This window comes from Dermacentor albipictus, chromosome 4 (genome assembly GCF_038994185.2).
Source record: "Dermacentor albipictus isolate Rhodes 1998 colony chromosome 4, USDA_Dalb.pri_finalv2, whole genome shotgun sequence".
Taxonomy (NCBI): domain Eukaryota; kingdom Metazoa; phylum Arthropoda; class Arachnida; order Ixodida; family Ixodidae; genus Dermacentor; species Dermacentor albipictus.
In genome coordinates, this window is record NC_091824.1 from 151,979,092 (window position 1) to 151,998,599 (window position 19,508).

General features: G+C 46.0%; 1 protein-coding gene across 1 annotated transcript in view; it reads right to left on the reverse strand.

Moving 5' to 3' along the window:
- LOC135909759 (aminopeptidase N-like) overlaps nt 1-15,309 on the reverse strand; it is an 87,409-nt gene extending 72,100 nt beyond the window's left edge. The window contains exon 1 of the mRNA XM_065441826.2: nt 13,965-15,309. Within this exon, the coding sequence (XP_065297898.1) occupies nt 13,965-15,130 (1,166 nt within the window). The 5' untranslated portion in view covers nt 15,131-15,309. The remainder of the gene's footprint in view (nt 1-13,964) is intronic.
- Nucleotides 15,310-19,508: the final 4,199 nt, after the last annotated feature.

Sequence of the window (19,508 nt, forward strand, 5' to 3'; positions counted from 1 at the left end):
GACCCAAAACGTATATAATACTGCCCGTAATGTTATCACGAAATACTAGAATCTGGAACATCCATGCTGAATCCGCATTCAAGATTCCTCGAAATTTAGGCCAGCTAACGCACCCCAACATGACACAAAATATTCGGGGAAGTCTCTTCGTCAATCACCGCGAAGTGACGTTTGCAACACTAAAGAGCAGTCTTTGCCAGCTGAATGGTCTGATCACTGATTAGTTGACTTTGAAAACTTCTGCGACGTTTATTCACCAGGCCATCTGACTGGCAATGACATTCGCCTTACGTTGACGTTGCTTATCAATTCCTCTTTCTATTACAATTCCTCTCTCTACATCATCTGCTGCATCGCCACATCAGAAACTCCCATTTTACAATATTTACACGGAGCGGGCTCAACTGCGTGCGCGTGTAGCGCGCTGCTTTATCAGAAACGTAGGCGCAGACGCTACCTTTCTGGGAGTACACGCATCGCTGACGCTACAAATCCCGCACAGACTGTCAAGTGTGTGCGGGATTGCGGGTTGTGCGTACCTCAGCGCTTAGAAGCCCGAACCCAGCTTCATACGGTATAACGCGGCCGTGGCATAAGCTCCATAAGGAGTGACCGTGATTTGTAAAGTTTGGTCCTTATTATGGTTTCCGTCGGGACATGAGCTCCACGCGGCTGCTACGTCAGCGGCCTTCGCCAAGCGCTCACCAGCGCCCTTTTAGCCTGCCTGCACTTGACGGCTCTACCCGATTTCTGCGCCGGCCGTTCGCAGTATAACAGTGCAAGAGCCTGCTTATATTATCAAGTATGTTCTCATTTGAATCGTTTGCTCTCGCAGGTAAAAGAGGGTTCCCGTGAGCAAAAATACAAGCGTAAGCCTGCACAAAGACTAGCAGCTGCCAATGCTATATGAGATGCGGGTGACAGAAGATTGGCCCCCTGTAAGCGTGGCAGTACAGTGACATTTGAGAGCAGACCTGGCGTTAGCAGCAATGAACGCTAGACAAGAGCAGACGGCGTTGGTATGCCCTTGTGTACACCTTCACAAAAGCCTTCTATATACCCCCCTCCCCTTTCCCGGAAGAAGAACAAGGAAGTTATTAAATTATGGGAGCGAAGAAAATGGAAAGCGTCCCGGACCGGGAAGATACACAGCGTGAACTACAGCTGACGGCGACAATGAAGACGTGTGTGTTCGGCACTAGTCGTCAGCCATCGATCCGTCAGCCATCGGCCGAAAGGGGAGAGAAAGAGAGGAGGAAAAAAAAAAAAAACTCCGAGTACGCACACCGAGACCTTTCAGGTTCCTCTACCCTCCCTCCTACCCTCGCCTTGCTCTGAGACACGTGCCCCGCACTTTCAGGAGACGCCGAGCAAGTAGACGCGTGCCCTTCAACAGGTGCCTGAATGGCGAAGAGCGGCTACAGCACAACCGCGGAAAGCAGCCATGCATGCGCTTGAATAACGAACTGGGTCCTATTTCTTTCGCTTCCTTCTTGGCGCGTCCTTTCAACAGTCGGCCTCTTCGTTGACACAGCTTTCTCATCCCCTTGTGCTCGAGTGACAGGAAATGGAGATGTTTGTTTTCGGCGAACAGGGTGAGGGAACGCCCGTGCGCGTAGCGTGCTAGCGTCGACAGCTTCGTTAGCGCATTCCTATGCGAAATGGTCGTCCAGGTGTTTTGCATGGCAGAGTTGAATGTGTGCCTTCTCTCGCGTATCAGAGAAGGTGGCAGCGAGTTCTATCGCCTCGTCTTTGTTTTGTACATTTGTTTCATTTATTCAGCCATGCTTCAGCATAGTGCCCGATATCGCAAGCGGTGTACGGTTCTTATCTACTCACTTCATAATCACCGCTGCGGTCGACAATTCAGCTTCTTTCTCACATGACGCCACTTAGCGATAGACAAAGCTGCCCTGGTCACTGCGCCATTGCGGTTGACTCGACACTATCACATAATGCATGTCTTGTCAACGCTGTGTCTTTCTTTGTCTTAAAGTTTAGGCTCCTATGCTCATTTTCAAGCATGAGGAGAACACGCTATGTTATAGAAGCGAAGTACCTTCGATCCTGGTAGCCGCTTAAACTAGAAAACGACTCGACACATTTACCTTTAATTAGTCAGAAACCGTGGGGCGAGCCAAAAACGCTTCTATCAAGTGCGAAATAAAAAACTAATAGTGAAAATAGCAGCGTTGCATGCTCAACGCGTTCCGCCAAGAGTAATAGGACCAGACGATTGGTGAATTTTGTTCCGATTAAGACATCGTTTAATGCCCGTTAATTGACCGTGAGCTAGTTGAGCGAACTGAGCCTCTTGATAAAACCATAGTTCGCTCGATTCTCGCTGAGCAGCGAGGTAGTTACCGAGTACCAATCGTGTTGTAACAAAACATCCGAGTCCAGTTATCTCTTCTTCCTTATAATGGTTATTTATGGAACTTAGTGGTAGACACTACTAAGTGCTGGCAAAAGGAGACACGGAAGTGGCTGTCTTGTAAACACCAGTTCTTACGCCATAGTATAACGTTGACTTCCACTCCACAATGTCATCTTCCTGGTGCGTCTTTTCTTAAACATTCTTTTATTCACAGTCTCTTCTTTTCTTACCGCAGAAACGTTTTATGACTATGCTACATATATCTTCACATTGAGGGTGATGCTGTTGTTGCGGTGTACGGACGGAAAGAAAAGTTTGCAGACCACGGGTGTAGCGAACAAAAAAAATAAAGACATTTCCAACTAGGTCACTGGCCTAGTAAAGCGCCATAGAACATATAAATGTGACAGGGAACTCCGTGCGCAAGTAGCATATTGCAGCAGTGATTTTCGGTGCTGTATACCTAAGACAACACAATCCAGTTTTATCGCGTCACCTTAGCGCACCAGCTTTTACCCTCCGCACGTACCTACGTATTCTCTGTGGCATAAAGATAACTTATCTTGGAATGCACCAGCAAGCATCCTCCGCGTTGGAAGCTTCGTTGAAAGTTAAAGTATGGTAAAAAAAAAACATCGACGGCGAAAGGGGAAGATGATGCTGATGAAGTCGTGTATTGTTCTGGCGTCCTGCCAATGGGCTCTTATCGTAGGTGATAATGCAGAAATGCGGTGAGAGCACTAAAACAGCTCAAAACAACGCCATTACACAATAACGACTGCCGGTATATGATAGAAATGTGAACGAACAGCCAGCCTGCTTTTTCGTCCCTACCGATTCTTGTCTCGCTTGACGATTCTACTTAAACTTGAGTCATATTATGAGCCGTAAAGGGTCAAGCATGCAAGCAAGCATGCATGCATGAAGAACTGAGCTTTATGGTATTATCCGGAGTTATCGGCTATCCCCACTACCACGAACCCCTAGGAAGAAAGTAGGTGACATATCGGTACTCAAGTAAAAAGCAAATGAAAGAAAAGAACATTGGAGAAATACCAGGGCACAACGAGTGATTTAAATGCAATCTATAAACGTTTTCGAACGGTGTCCTAGGAGATTTTCTTTATTCATCAGCCCATCAAGGCTATCGTTTCCTTTATCGAAGAGTACAGACAAATTAATAGGCAGAAAACAAAATGCAACGTCTTGCAGCTAAACATAGCTCCTGTGCGCCCACGCGAGTATTTTGAAGGCGCGAACAATTTAAGAGTTGACATTAGGAAATAAAGAGAGGCATGGGCGATACCTCGCGATGTTAGGCAACACTAGCGTTTTCACCGAAAGTGTGGCCAAATGACATATCGCGGGTTTAAAGCAAAGCTTTTTCAGCCTCTTTTCCTCCCCGTTCACGTTTCCCCACGTTGACGTTCGCATGTTCCACATCCGCCGTGAAGGCAACTGGTTAATAAACCCACGCATGTGTGAGTTTAAACGAATAATATCCCGTACACGTGACGGTATCGAGGCCGTGAGGTGTGGCGCTGGCTAACACTCCCAGGTTTAGCTCTAGTCATCATCATCATCAGCATCAGCCTGGTTACGCCCACTGCAGGGCAAAGGCCTCTCCCATAATTCTCCAACAACCCCGGTCATGTACTAATTGTGGCCACGCCGTCCCTGCAAACTTCTTAATCTCATCCGCCCACCTAACTTTCTGCCGCCCCCTGCTACGCTTCCCTTCCCTTGGGATCCAGTCTGTAACCCTTAATGACCATCGGTTACCTTCCCTCCTCATTACATGTCCTGCCCATGCCCATTTCTTTTTCTTGATTTCACTTAAGATGTCATTAACTCGCGTTTGTTCCCTGACCCAATCTGCTCTTTTCTTATCCCTTAACGTTACACCTATCATTCTTCTTTCCATAGCTCGTTGCATCGTCCTCAATTTGAGTAGAACTCTTTTCGTAAGCCTCCAGGTTTCCGCCCCGTAGGTGAGCACTGGTAAGACACAGCTGTTATATACTTTTCTATTGAGAGATAATGGCAACCTGCTGTTCATGATCTGAGAATGCCTGCCAAACGCACCCCAGCCCATTCTTATTCTCCTAATTATTTCCGTCTCATGATCTGGATCCGCCGTCACTACCTGCCCCAAGTAGGTGTATTCCCTTACGACTTCCAGTGCGTCGCTACCAATTGTAAATTGCTGTTGTCTTCCGAGACTGTTAAACATTACTTTAGTTTTCTGCAGATTAATTTTTAGACCCACTCTTCTGCTTTGCCTCTACAGGTCAGTGAGCATGCATTGCAATTGGTGCCCTGAGTTACTAAGCAAGGCAATATCATCAGCGAATGGCAAGTTACTAAGGTACTCTTCATTAAAATTATCCCCAATTCTTCACAATCCAGGTCTCTGAATACCTCCTGTAAACATGCTGTGAATAGCATTGGAGAGATCGTATCTCCCTGCCTGACGCCTTTCTTTATTGGGATTTTGTTGCTTGCTTTATGGAGGACTATGGTGGCTGTGGAGCCGCTATAGATATCTTTCAGTATCTTTACATACGGCTCGTCTACACCCTGATTCCGTAATGCCTCCATGACTGCTGATGTTTCGACAGAATCAAACGCTTTCTCGTAATCAACGAAAGCTATATATAAGGGTTGGTTATATTCCGCACATTTCTCTATTACGTGATTGATAGTGTGAATGTGATCTATTGCTGAGTAGCCTTTACGGAATCCTGCCTGGTCCTTTGCTTGACAGAAGTCTAAGGTGTTCCTGATTCTATTTGCGATTACCTTAGTAAATAGTTTGTAGGCAAAGGACAGTAAGCTGATCGGTCTATAATTTTTCAAGTCTTTGGCGTCTCCTTTCTTATGAATTAGGATTATGTTAGCGTTTTTCCAAGATTCCAGTACGCTCGAGGTCATGAGGTATTGCGTATACAGGGTGGCCAGTTTCTCTAGAACAATCTGTCCACCATCCTTCAACAAATCTGCTGTTACCTGATCCTCCCCAGCTGCCTTCCCCCTTTGCATATCTCCCAAAGTTTTCTTTACTTCTTCCGGCGTTACCTTTGGGACTTCGAATTCCTCTATACTATTTTCCCTTCCATTATCGTCGTGGGTGCCACTGGTACTGTATAAATCTCTATAGAACTCCTCAGCCACTTGAACTATCTCATCCATATTAGTAATGATATTAGCAATGATGATTAGTCATTATTAGTAATGATGAGCTCTAGTAGACAAACATAAGTACCCCAGAAAGTGGATGGGAAGGCGGCACTGCGGTAGCTTACTTGGTAAGAGCATCGCACGCGTAATGCAAAGACGTGAGTTGGTGCCCCACCAGCGGCCAGTTGCTTTTTCATCCGCTTTCTTTCAATTAATTTATCATTTCTTTAATTATTAAGTACAGGTAATTTCCAGTGTGCTGTCCCTGTTCATCTTTTGTTGGCTTCTTATTTATTTATTTCACCTTCTGTCAATACCTCATGGGATTAAAACAGGAAGAGCAAGCACATATGGTAGTTTTTGCGAACAAAAAAAATATAAATACATTACATAATCACGAGAGTGTTATTGCAAAATATTTTTTTTGCTTCGCTCAACAAAAGAATTAAGTACATCATCGCAGATGCAATACATGGGTACAATTTACTATAACTATACAGAAGAATCTGATAAAATAATCAAACCAAATTAAGAAAGAAGGAAGCCTACAACCACGTGTGATACAATTTACGTGATGAACATGGTAAACAGGATGCAGTCTTGCATATAATGCATCATACAAACAGAATACTTATAGGTTAAAATGTTACCGTTTGAAGATCAATAACAAAACAAAATAAGTAAACCAGAGCTGTAATGCGAGGAGATGTTCTTGCACTAAACAAGCAAATGTATCTAGTAAGGACCTGTTACTAATGGATTCAGTCATGTTATTCCACTCTCTTATCGCTAAAGGAAGGAACGAATTCTTGAAGCAGTCGGTACGAAAAGAATACCCATTGAGTGTTTGTGTGTGTTTATGTCGCGTTGGCCGTGTTTCATTTCTGGAGATGTATCTAGAGGTATTAGTATTGAGCTTGTTGTGTAGGAGCTGGTACATAAGCTTAGAACGGGCTAGTACTGTTCGGTTTTGTACTGGTAAGATTCCGGCTTTGTTAAGAAGTTCAGTGGGCGAGTTTGTTAGTTTATGTTTATTGTATATAAACAGTAGTGGTTTCCTCAGTACACCTTCTAGTTTTTTTAATTGGTTGTTTAGTGTATTGGAAGCAGATAGCATTTGCGTATTCAAAGACTGACCTGACGAAATTATTGTTAGCCAGAAGTTTTGTATGGGGTGGTGCTAGTCAGAGGTGTCTTCCAAGAAAGAAAAGGCATTTCATTGCAGTGGCTGTAACGTTTATATAGAAGTGCCATCTGAATTCATGTGTTTATGTTAATGCGAGGTACTTGTGTTCATGAACGCGTATCAGTGGCACGTCGTTAACGGTATACATAAAGCTCGAGTTACTTCTTCTTTTCTACTGATTGACAGAACAGTAGTATTGATGGTCATCTGCCAGTCGGCACACCAGTTAGACACTGCTTTCGTGTCATTGTTTGTGTTATGTGGCCATCATGCGAGTTAATATTTCGATAAAGAATGCAGTCGGCTGCAAATAGCCTAAATGTTTCCTGTGATTTTTCCGGAAAGTCGTTAATAAAATGAGAAAAAAAGGGGAGGCAGAATGCTATGATATATATATATATATATATATATATATATATATATATATATATATATATATATATATATATATATATATATATATATATATATCATTCGGAATGAGAGAGAACAAAGCGCTGAGCGCACGACCAGCCGGGCTTGCCAGACACCGCTAAAGGGTTAATGGCGTGTTGACACCGCCAGCGACTAATTGGTCACACGACTAGCCGAGTTGCCAACGCAGCGCGCCGGAAGTTCTTGCGCGAGTCGCCGTCGTGTTGGTCGGTCACGCGACGCATACGCTGCACACGACTCGCGTGACGACCCAGCTTCGAAACGTGTATGCACATCTGCGGCAGGTGGGCGCAAGCCTCCACACAGGAGCTCCGAGACAGAAGCAAAGCCCTCACAATGCGGTCGCAATGCCATTGTAACACCGTTTGCGTGAGTAAACCGTGGTGAGGAAAATGACGAAAAGAAGGAAAGAAAGGAGAATGCGAGGACAATGTGTCGAGGTGGGATCGAAAAAAAGAAGGGTCGCAGACCTATATGAGAGAGAATTAGGGGCACCATCTCATCGCGAGAACAATATAGTGACCTTAATAAGTTCTGCTAAACTCATTTCGCTAAGAAAAAGTAATCAGGTCGTTGAGGAGTCCGGTAGAAATTAGGCACGAGAAACGATCCAGTGCATCTTGCAAGCGCGATCACTACATCGAAGCATTATTATCTGTAGCCATGCTCACTGCGTCATCTTTTTGAAAAGATCACGTGAAGCCAACAAACAGACACCAAGGAAAACACGTGCGTTGAAAACGTTGCTTGGTATATCTCGTACAATGCACCTGTGAAATGCCCGAACCAGTGAAAATAATTAACTTCACAATCACAGAACGTGTGCGCTCACAGCGTCTCCTTTTCGATTCGTTCCTTTCATTGCATCGGTGTCTTCGTTTATATGCAATCGCTCGGCAAGGCGCTTTACGCGTTATCGAGTAACATTCGCACCACGCTAACTTCCTCGTCGTCGTATGCCCTTGCACTATAATTTACCTAATGCAGTGTACCAGGAAGTTCCAAGAATTTGTTACTGATACAAGCTGTATCAAGTTACAATGATATCAAGCTGACCAAGTGGTCTAGTGCCAAGAAATGGTTCGTATTTATGAGTGATTCCAACAGTCGTCGAACAAGTGATCCCTCCGGCTAGAGCCAAATAACGCTTCGATAAGAGAGGGTCCCCAACATTTCCCGACAGAGCCCTTTGGCGAAACGATGGCTCCAGTATGAGGTAACCCTTGTCCAAACAGGGCTAATCACTTCAAAGACACAGCTTCCTGTGAACCTGTCTTGTTTGGATTTGTACTTAGATGTGTTGCACGCTGTGTTGGTTGTTGCTCTGGCAACTACACTATAAGGTGTGTAATGCAGCTCAAAAGACGCCAATCACGCCGCTGACAGTTCTCATGGCACGCAAGAATTTCTGCTTACTGATTGACCGTATATAGCTTTGACGCCGCCTGAAGTTTGGCCAGATGGAGGGGCTAATAAAGGCAAGCTATAAAAGCTCTCTCATGAGTCGTGTGAAGGCGGCTGCTGACACTGCGAAGCAGTATAGGCGCGTGGTATCATTAATAACGCGCAGCGATAGCTGCAGGTGTATAAATGCGAGCATGTTTTAATCAGTCCGCTTGTGCTTTTAAGATTATCAGGTGATGAAGCTATCAGTAACACATACGGCGCAGCAAGCTAACACTCCGCTTCTACGTCATTGTACGGCATGATTGGGTCTGTAACTTATCTAATGGAGTTCGAAAAGTTCGTAGACACTTATTCGTGGTGCGTTGTACAATAAAGGACTCAGAGAGACACAGCCGCCATGGTGGTGTAGTGTCTTTGGCGTTAAGGCCGAGGGCGCGGGATCAAATTCCGGCCGCCCCATTTCGATAGGGGGGAAGGGGGGGGGGGAGCGCAAAAACGCCTATGTACCGTGCATTTGGTGCAAAAGTTAAGTATGTACCGTGCATGAGTAGCGAAAATTAATTCGGAGTTCCCCACTACGGAGCGCCTGATTCCCATATTCTGGTGTTGGGACGTAAAATTCCAGCATTTAATTAAATTTAGAAACACATGGTTAGATTTTAATGGGCTTACAAAATTAGGGTTGCACCTCATTGGTACACTTGTCGGAGCACAAGTGTAGTAACGTACGGCATGCTATTAGTTTGCTGAGTCAGCAAACTAATATTATACAATCCGTATTATGCAAGAATAACTTAAAGTAAAGCACTAACAACAAAACAACTCTTTCAAGTTTGTTAAGACTCACGCAACAGACAAGGCTTCACGATGGGATTTAATTCATCTTGTAATTTCATAGGGCAATTCAACAAACAGGACTTCCGTTTCCGTCCAAGTGAAAATTGTGGTAAGTGTTGTGCTAGCTCAATTGGTTTCGTAATTTTTTCGTCCTCGAGTATTCACTCCGCTTTCGCTGAGGTCTTGCACAACCTCAAACTACATACACACTCGGCGCTCCCGTTAATCGTACACAAAAGAAAACGATACGGTGCCGCGCAGGCAAAACCTACGTCATCGTGACTGCAAAGCTGGAAACACAATTTTGTCTTTTTTAAAGACAAAGATGAACTCAGCACACGCTCAGTTTACTCTAGGCAATCACGTGACTAGGACAGCCATCACGCCGCTGGCCGAGCGCAGTAGTAAATGTGATTGAACAAAATTTCGGGGATTTCATGCAACTTTCCAGAAATGAAGATTCACACTGATAAGCTTTCTGTGTGTGCCTACGGAGATTTCTAACAGCACGGTCAAGTAATGTTCAACCAGGAGGTGATTGTCGAATAACCGGCTGACTGAGTGCCTGACAAAGAACAGTTATTTGCGAGAATAAGAAAGAGCAATTAATTGCAAGCATTTGGGTATATCTAATTTGCGCCGAAACCTTCCGCATGAACGTCTTCCGTAACGCCCATGTCGAAATGCGGCCGAAAATCGAAACCGCGGTCTCATCCTCGGTAAATTTCACCGAGCTGCTGTGGTGGGGAATTCCACCCAGTTGTAACTCACTGTAGCTGGTGACATCAGCGCGGCTACTTCCACCTGCCACTACCGCTATACAACCACATTTCCTCTTACAGCGAAGTTGTATGTGGCTAGTGCTTCGTGTATTTTTTATGTCCGTGCGTACAACAGTAAAAAAAGGTGAGCGTGGGCCTATCCCAGAGATAGTGCAGTACCGGACTGGGACGACATTTGGTGGTGGTTAAGAAATGGAATTTTACGTGCCAAAACCACTTTCTGATTATGAGGCACGCCGTAGTGGAGGACTCCAGAAATTTATACCACCTGGGGTTCTTTAATGTGCACTTAAATGCAAGTACACGGGTGTTTTCGCATTTCGCCCCCGTATAAATGCGGCCGCCATGGCCAGGATTCGACCCCGCGACCTCGTACTCAGCAGCCCAACACCATAGCCACTCAGCAACCACGGCGGGTATTTGGCGGAGGTGAAGCAAAAATTAAATTATAGGGTTTTACGCGCCAAAACCACTTTCTGATTATGAGGCACGCCGTAGAGGAGGACTCGGAAATTTCTACCACCTGGGGATCTTTAACGCGACCCAAATATAAGTACACGGGTGTTTTCGCATTTCGCCCCCATCTAAATGTGGCCGCCATGGCCGGGATTCGATCCCGCGACATCGTGTTCAGCAGCCCAACACCATAGCCACTGAGCAACCACGGCGGGTAGGAGGTGAAGCAGGCTTCACGCGCTTTGCCCCCTAATAATAATAAAAAGCAGCAATAATAATACTAAATTTAATAATAAATGAAATAAATCAATCAATATGCATTATTTCAAGTCGATCGGTTTACTGGAATCGTTTGTGAACAGCACATGGACTGACGTGCAGGAAGTGTTGCCGTATATACGCAAAGGACAAAATGTATGTATACTCGCAAGAGGACAATGCCACCGACTGTAGGGATGTCTGTGCCGTACAAACGAAAGACGGCGTTGTGATATCCACTGTGTATATATCACCAGGCAAACCCAAGTGCGATATCAAAAAGTTCATGACCACGCATTTTGCATGGGCTAGCCGTGATGACACTAACCTTGTGATCACCGTTGGAGACTTCAATGTGGACATTTTAAAACCAGACAAGAAATGGTTCCCTCAGATTGTGCTAGATGGCTTTGGTTTGAAGTCCCGCATCACTCCAATTAAGTAACTCAACTACTGAACAACGGTACTGCATAGAGTTAATTTTGGCCAAGATTCTGTTTGAGGTTGTAACCGAACCAGTCAATGTATATCGCAGTAAACACAAAGCTATCGTCGCTATCATTACCGAATGGTGAAAATAAATACATGTGCCCTTATTTAACCCTGTGTGATGTGCTACAGAGTGGAATGGCTCCTCAGTTTTCTTTTTTCCCGACACAGAAGGCTTTATTGTTCACAAGAGTTCAATTGTAGAACGCGTCATGCAGCCGGTACGATAGCGTTCAACAGACATCTTCTCCAAAGTAACGCCATGGCACGGCTTCTCGTTTCCGAAACTTCGGCTTCATGCCGTTGCTGCCAGCGTTTGCTCGCAAAGGATTTCTCAATAGCGAAGAAGCCATAGAAAAGGAAGCCACCGAGAAAAAGAAGCAGCACTGTTACAGCTGCAAAACTGGAGATTTATTTCATGCAAATATCAGAAACACGAGTACCGTTCCTCGAACACTACAGCTACAGTGCCACGGCTACGCCATTGCACAGAGGCGCACAGTTCGCGTACGCTCTAGATGAGATAGACGCCTAAACGTTTCCTTTCCCTTTTACTTGCATTCAAGACAAGCTCCTTGCTCTTGCGTTATATATGCTATATGCAACCAAATATAAGAAAACTTCTAATACCTCCGTCGCCCTATTCCCACCTACGTATCTCCATCTAATCGCACGCAGTTATTAGGTAAATTTTAACTGAGAGAACTAATATCTCCGCGACCCTTCCCTCGCACCTACAGGTCACCACTGTTCCTATTTTCTGTATCACAGCAAGCTTACAACTTCATTGAGCTTGCACTAAGAAATTGCGCTATTCGTCCCACCCAAAAAGCACGCCTACGTTCATTAAACCAACGCACTTTTGACACAAGTCTGAATGACGCCTGAAACACGTTTCCAAGTGATTGGTCCTCTCCCTCCAACTCCATCCAACAATTTCAAACTATAATTCTGCCCGTGCAGACTACGTAACAATGCTATAGCATTACCGTTTAACGGACACAATCGTAACGCGGTGACCTATATCACTCTTCACACGGCTGCTGACAACTTCGCGGCTACCTGCAGCTGCGTCCGCTGTTTTGTAGGCGCTTGAAAAACTACGCAACATGGAAGCCAACATTCTTGCTTCATTTGCAGATAAATGTTACAATTTATTTTCCTGATACAGTAACGATGAGACACGCATTCGTGCATTAAGCTGAGGTTATATGGGACAGAAGTATAATGAAAAGGGTGGGGGGGGGGGGAGATAGATGACAGCACGCATTCTTAGCAGAGTGCAAGTGAACTCTGCTTAAGACAACTTCCCACATCCTTACAGATAGTTGCTTGCTGATCGGCGAACTCCAATATTACTTATTTATTATTTATTTCGCTTCCTTTTTTTTTGCCTAAGCTCACCAGCGTTCCACTAAGAAGTGACGGCATGAGACATTAACTGAATGCCCATAGGTACTTATGTATAATCAGCATGCTTTTCATCCAACGGGCTTGCAAGCTGAAGCAAGTTTCACACACTGTAAGTTTCCTTAACTCACTGTGTGGTTGTGTTTGCCTACACGGAGTACACTTATAAAGCCACTAGCAATAGCACCAGCGAAAGTGTGACATGCATCTCAGCTACGAAATGAAATAAACTACTAAAAAATCACATTCCTTAGCGCGATAGGAGCCACGAAGTTCTTGAAGAAAAAGAATCGAAAATCACGCGGAAAATTGCGCTAACGCGCACAGCTTCAAGTGCTAAACATATCATGGGCAAATGATTTACCATTTCTTATCAGCAGTGAGGAAGCGCTTGATCTCCGCCAGATTGTTTCGACTTGTGGCAATGCAACATATACGTATCTATGAGGAACGACGAATGCCGTGCATAAAAAGAAGTGCAGAAGCATCCACTACCTTTGTGCAACGTTGTCCCTGTACGGACTGCCGGCGAAATCTATAGCCGAGCACTGCATGCAACGTCGCAGCCTGTTTCAAACGAAGCCGGCAATGCCGAACGGAAACCGGTCACCGAAATGAGCTCGCCTCGAGAATTCGGCGCACGCAAGCCATTCTCGCTGCACCCATCGTCAACGCGCAAGCCGGCCGGGCTTCGAGGTCGGCCCAGCGCTTGTGACGAGCGAATGCACTCGTGGGAGAGCCTCGCCAGCGTGGTTCAGACCTTTAAACTTCCCGCGCCGGCGCCTGAACCACGGCGCGTAAGTTTAACTCGAGGAAACAAAACCGTGCCCTCCACGCACTGCCCCGGAAAGCTCTGAGTACCCAGCGCTCAGTGGCCTTACAAGGCTATTCCCTCAATAGATTGAAACTAGTGAGCTTGTACAGGGCGCATGCTGAACGTACGCGGTGCGCAAATGACTGACATACGTTTCCTTTGAGGACGCGGGTGTGCGCGACGTCTGGAATATACTAGTTTGCAATATAGATGATGAGCTTTGAGCCATGGCACGTAACGTAAGTATACCGATATGACCCGCACGTCCGGGTAAGCAAGAATTTCCCACTGGACAAATTTGCGTCTGACGAGGGGATAAACCGCGGCGCTTACCTCTTGTGTCCCGAAGCGTCCACGTACGAGCTCCGGTAGAATCCTGCGAGATCGTCATTCAGGTGGCCGACAAAGTTCATCCTGATCGTGTAGTTTGATCCCGCGTTGAGCGGTCTCTTCAGCTTGATAACGAGGAACTGGAGAAGCTTGTCCTCGTCGTACCTGTCGTGCTCCACGCGTGAGCCGCCGGCGGCGGCCGCATCGTTTACCGACACGTCCGACACGTTTAGGTCCTTGATATGCAACGTCACGTTCGAAGTCTCTATCGCGCAGTGCACGAGGATCGCCACCGATCCGTTGAACGTGAAGTTCCCATCTAGTCTAGGCGTCAGCTCGACGTCATAGTGGACCGGCACCAGCGACCGTGGAAGGCGCACGTTCTTGGGAGGGGAGGGCACGGGCTTGATCGGCTCGGTACTCTTCGGCGGGCTCTGCTCGGCCTTTTCGGTAAGCAGTTTCGTAGAGATGCCGACGATGGCCAGTGCCGCCACGACCAGGATGACGCACACGGCGATGCATTTATGCGACACGAACAGGCCGCGGTTCTTGTGCGAGACGTCGTCGTTCTTGTCCATGTCCAGGTACTCGGTGCTGCTGGGACTCATGGACAGAGGCGGGCCCCCCGCGCGGCGCCTTCGGCTGCTGCTGCGGCTGGGCTCCGGTTGGCCGTCTCGCGTGCCGTCGTCTTCGACGCCGGTCGTTGCTGCGCCGGTAACGGGCCCGTCCCGGCTCCCGGCCGCCGATCGATGGAAGTGGCTGCTGCTGTTGCTGCCGACGGCCGCCGCTTCCCGCGCTTCGTCGTGCCCGCTGCAGCCGCGTGCCACGTGCCCCGCGCCAGAAGCCAATCCGCGCCCGCCGACCGGCTCGGGAACGTCACGCGGGAGCCGAAACAGCCGCTGCCAATGGTGCTGCTGCTCGCGGGACCTCTGCTTCGGCCTCCGCGCTCCTGGCACTCCCGGCGCCGAATAACCGACCTCGGGAGAGTCGCCGCACTCTTCGTCGTCGCTCTCCTCCCAGCGGGCTTCCTCCTCGGTCAGCTGATCTGCCGCCGAAAGGAGCGGTTCACTCTCCACAACGTCAGAGCGCCGGTCGTCGCCGCGAGAGCGTTGCTGTTTCGTAGACCCCGTTGTTGCATCGCCACGCCGCCGTCCCGACAAGTGCGACATGAACGTTGTCCGTAGGATATAAAAAGAAAGGGTGGATATTGTAAAGTCGCCGTCGAACAATGGGAGAGAAAGTTGGGCACAATAGATCGGACACGACAGCTCTTAATCTCGCGCAGCCCTGGGCGAGGACGATGACGTGTTATGCAGGAATAATATCAACCCGGTACGTTCGCCTTGCCTGCTTCGTGGCGTCTTTTAGCTCGTCTCGCTGCCCTGCCTGACATCTGTTTAAACGAACTTGCCTGCCGTAAAGCCTGCGCCTTGGTATTTCTCTCTTTTACGCTTTCTTTTTTTATTATCATTCCTCTTCCTTCCCTTCAGCGAAGCGACGTGAATACGAGTCGTGCGCTGCGAACGAAGCTGCACCTGTCGTTGTTTGGTGCAAAGGTCTCGCAGCCTGCGAGTGTCACCTCTTGACAGAAACCGGAGGCTACGGCCATTTCGTGCTCCCGCGCTCCTTCAGACAAGCAAGAGAAAGAAATTTTCAGCTCCAGCAACGGTAATTTGCTTCCAGAAAGAACTTGACACTGAGCTTATCGGACGCAACATGCTCAGAAATGGCAGACTCGAGTCGGTATCAGAGAATCTTATTCCGGTCATTAAAGGGCACTAAACTGAACATGAGCGACATTATCACAGGACCAGAATCGTACTGGGCTTTATGCGTTTATTGCTTTTTTTTTGTTTTTGTTTTATTTTCCCCTTATGTGCGTTCGCGAAAGCACTAGAATTGAAGGAAAAGAAAGTACGAAGGAAGAAAAAAGAAATGTGCACTTTTATTACCAGCATCTTCCTAATACCATCCAAATATTGGTCAATCTCCCGCAGTGGGTATGCGCCGCCGTAGAAGGAAATCCAAATCCTTGAAGCCAATACGAACCTCATTTATATCGCCGCAACAACTCCAATCTCACGATCGCTGTGCTATCTCGAAACACTGATGACTATCACTTTTCTTGCGAGTTTGCTTCCTTGTGCTTCTCGTTTCGCACTGTTTTCGGGCAGTTATGAAAACGAAAAGCACTCTTCACCTGCAACGAGGAAACCAAGCGTCTTGTATATTATATTCAAGAAATCAAGCGATTTGCTACAGAATATCCAAGAAAATCTTTTCACCACACCTTGAATTAGCGTGCGCGCAGGAAAATGATCTTTCAGACTGTTGCGCAACTCTATCAGTTGGCCTAAGATAGCCGGTGGTAGTTGCAACATACTCGCACATGTGAAGTAATTAAGCAAGTGGTGGTCACTTCTCGCCATGTTAGTCGCGATGAAATTATAGCAAATGACATTGTATCTAGCTGCATTACACTGAAGCTAAGTACAATGGTTAGTCTCATTCAGGACTGCCGTTACTGATTGTATCTCTAGTTTTTTTCCATGGATACAACTGCGAAACTAATTGCTAAATATGTGTATTTCTGGTCCATGTAGCCACCCCCTGTGTAATGCTCTTTGGTCCCTGAAGCTACTGACATAATTAATGAATGAATTAATTAATCAATACAGCTTGCAGTCGGCAAACTACATTTTGTGCCACTTGATCGTGAGAACATGTCCGGAGTTTTAAAAGATATACTTGCAGGCCAAATTACCAAATGTGCTGAAGGTGACTGATTTCGAAGGCCAGTGTTAGTGCACTGCAGGATTCACGAGCAGGCACTATGTCGGGAATACGTGCAGATGACCTGTGTACTGAAGCCTGCTGTTTAAGCTGTTAACGTTATCTGTGGACAAAGGCATGGTCACCTTCGGCGATACTGTCCCTTTCGCGTGACGTAGTGTACGGCGCGTCGTATGATTCGACCGGGTTTTCTCAACCAAGAAATCAGCCCATCCAGTTTTGCTCACCCAGCCAATCAGCGCGCATTGAACGAGATACCTCCAAAAGGGGCCATCCGAGATACGTCTCTAGGTCACATGGGCTCAATTACTGCCATTTCCGTGAATATCTGAAGGCGACATAATCCGAGTTCGTAACCTAACGTATTACATGGCAGTTCGATGGCCGAACTGCAGAAAAGTTGTCTTGTTTCTCTAATCTCAGGGCAGAAAAAAAAAGATTCCCTTGCACACAAGGATTGCTTCGAACCACTACTCTCCGGTTACGAGTTCTGGAAATTGGCCTTTTGCGTGGGCTTAATGGTCCACATGAATAAGTGCAACGTGAAGCTGCAAGCAGAGGCAAACCTCACGCATGACCTGTACATGGACAGAATGTCTTCAGGACAAAACTGCGTTGTTCTTTTTTGTTGTTTCTTTTTGAGAACCGGGTGTCACGTCGAAACTGGAAGCATTCAACTTGCTGTTCAAAGATGAGTTCGGAGACGAATACGGCATTTATTCCCCTATTTGCGACAAGAATCCTCCACGATCTGCATAGACAATCTTGCAAACGATTCTCTGGCCTTGACACGAACAAGGAGGAATATAAATGTTTCAAAATTCATTTAACTGAGATTTGACGCACTGCCAGATTTCTTTAAATTAGAAGTAATTAAGTGTCAGTCAAATCACATCTTGAAGGAGAAGTACAAAGAAGAAAATCTAATAAAATTGTATATGTTACCCAGGCTGCAGAACGTTTCCCAACCTTATTAGGCCGCGGTAACATGTAAATTTTTGGCGCCGCCTACCTTTGTGTGCAAACTATGTGTGTGCGTGTGCGTGTGTGTGTTTGCGCGTATGTGCGCGCGTGCGTATGGGTTTGTGTATGCGCATGTGTGTGCTTGTGCGTGTGTGGGGTGCCAACGTGTGTGTGAGGGTGTGTGTGTGTGCATGCGTGTGCACGCGCGTGTGTTTGTGCGTGTGCGTGTGTGTGTGTCTGTGCCTGTAAGTGTGCGTACGTGTGCGTGCGCGTGTGCGTGTGTGCGCGCATGTGTGTGTGTGTGCGTGTGCGTGTGTGAACACGGCTGAAATCATAGATCCGGGATCTGAGAGAGGTACGGTGTGACGCTAACGAATTTCTCTCGCTAATGCTACGCACTTTTGAATTCATCATTGTCGATGTTTTCAGTGCCATAACCGTACAATGTGGTTATTATGCAAATATAGAATTCTCAAATAAATAAGCTGTAACCCTCTGCCAGAGAATGGTTTTTTTTAAGTAACACTTCGAAACCTTTGAAGGCTTGCTTTTCATGACTTTACTATTGTATCTGTCGGGATTAATTTGTCAACCGACGTACTGCACAGAATGCTTGTGAGCACCTGTAGCAATCCCTTGATATATATATATATATATATATATATATATATATATATATATATATATATATATATATATATATATATATATATATATATATATATATATATATATATATATATATATATATATATACATATATATATATATACATATATATATATATATATGTATGTATAAACGAGAAGAAAGCGGGTTAACCGAGGGTCCCGATTTTATTAGTCATATCATAAGAAGCCAACAGTGACACCAAGGACAACATAGGGGAAATTACTTGTGCTTAATAAATGAAATAAAGAAACGAGGAATTATTGGAAAATAAAGCGGATGAAAAAACAACTTGCCGCAGGTGGGAACCGAACCCACAACCTTCGCATTTCGCGTGCGATGCTCTACCAATTGAGCTACCGCGGCGCTGTTTTCTCACCCACTTTCTCGGGTATTTATGTGTCCTAGTAGAACCCTGGGAGTGTTAGCCAGCGCCATCACACACAGACCTTGGCGGCGGACGTGGAACATCCTTTTTGGTGCAGGCGTCACGAGAACGTGATCTTTTTGGGTGAAGGCAACTGGTCAATAAACCCACATATGCTACCTGAAGGCATCAATGTAGCCGGATTCGAGACCCTCGTTATGGAATAAACGAGAAGAAAGCGGGTTAACCGAGGGTCCCGCAACAGGTGCGTGTTTGCTACCGCAGAGAATATATAGAGACAGAAATGGGACGACTTTTCGAATGCGAAGTCGTATAATAATTTGCGTCTCATTTCATTAAAATAAGCCTGTACAGCAGCTTACACGAGTTATCTTTTCTGGCAATTCTTAAAACGCAAACATTGTGAAGGATAAAATAGCTGAATACAGAGGACAGAGAGCCGGATGAAACAATACGAGCGCTCTCTGTCCCTTGTATTGCGGTACTTTATTCTTGAAAATGCTACACCAACTGGCCTACACTTCTATTGCATATTGACACGTAAACACGATGCTAAAAAGGGAACGCGGCTTCGTAGAAATGCCGGAGTTGCGTTGACGGCACATCTGTTCGTTATGGATAGAAAGAGTGTGATGAAGTTGAAAAAAAAAGAGAAAGAAAGAAGGGAAGAAAGGAAAAAGACTGCGCGCTAATGAGAGATGTGAACAAGCTTATTTGTCACCACTAAATTTTAA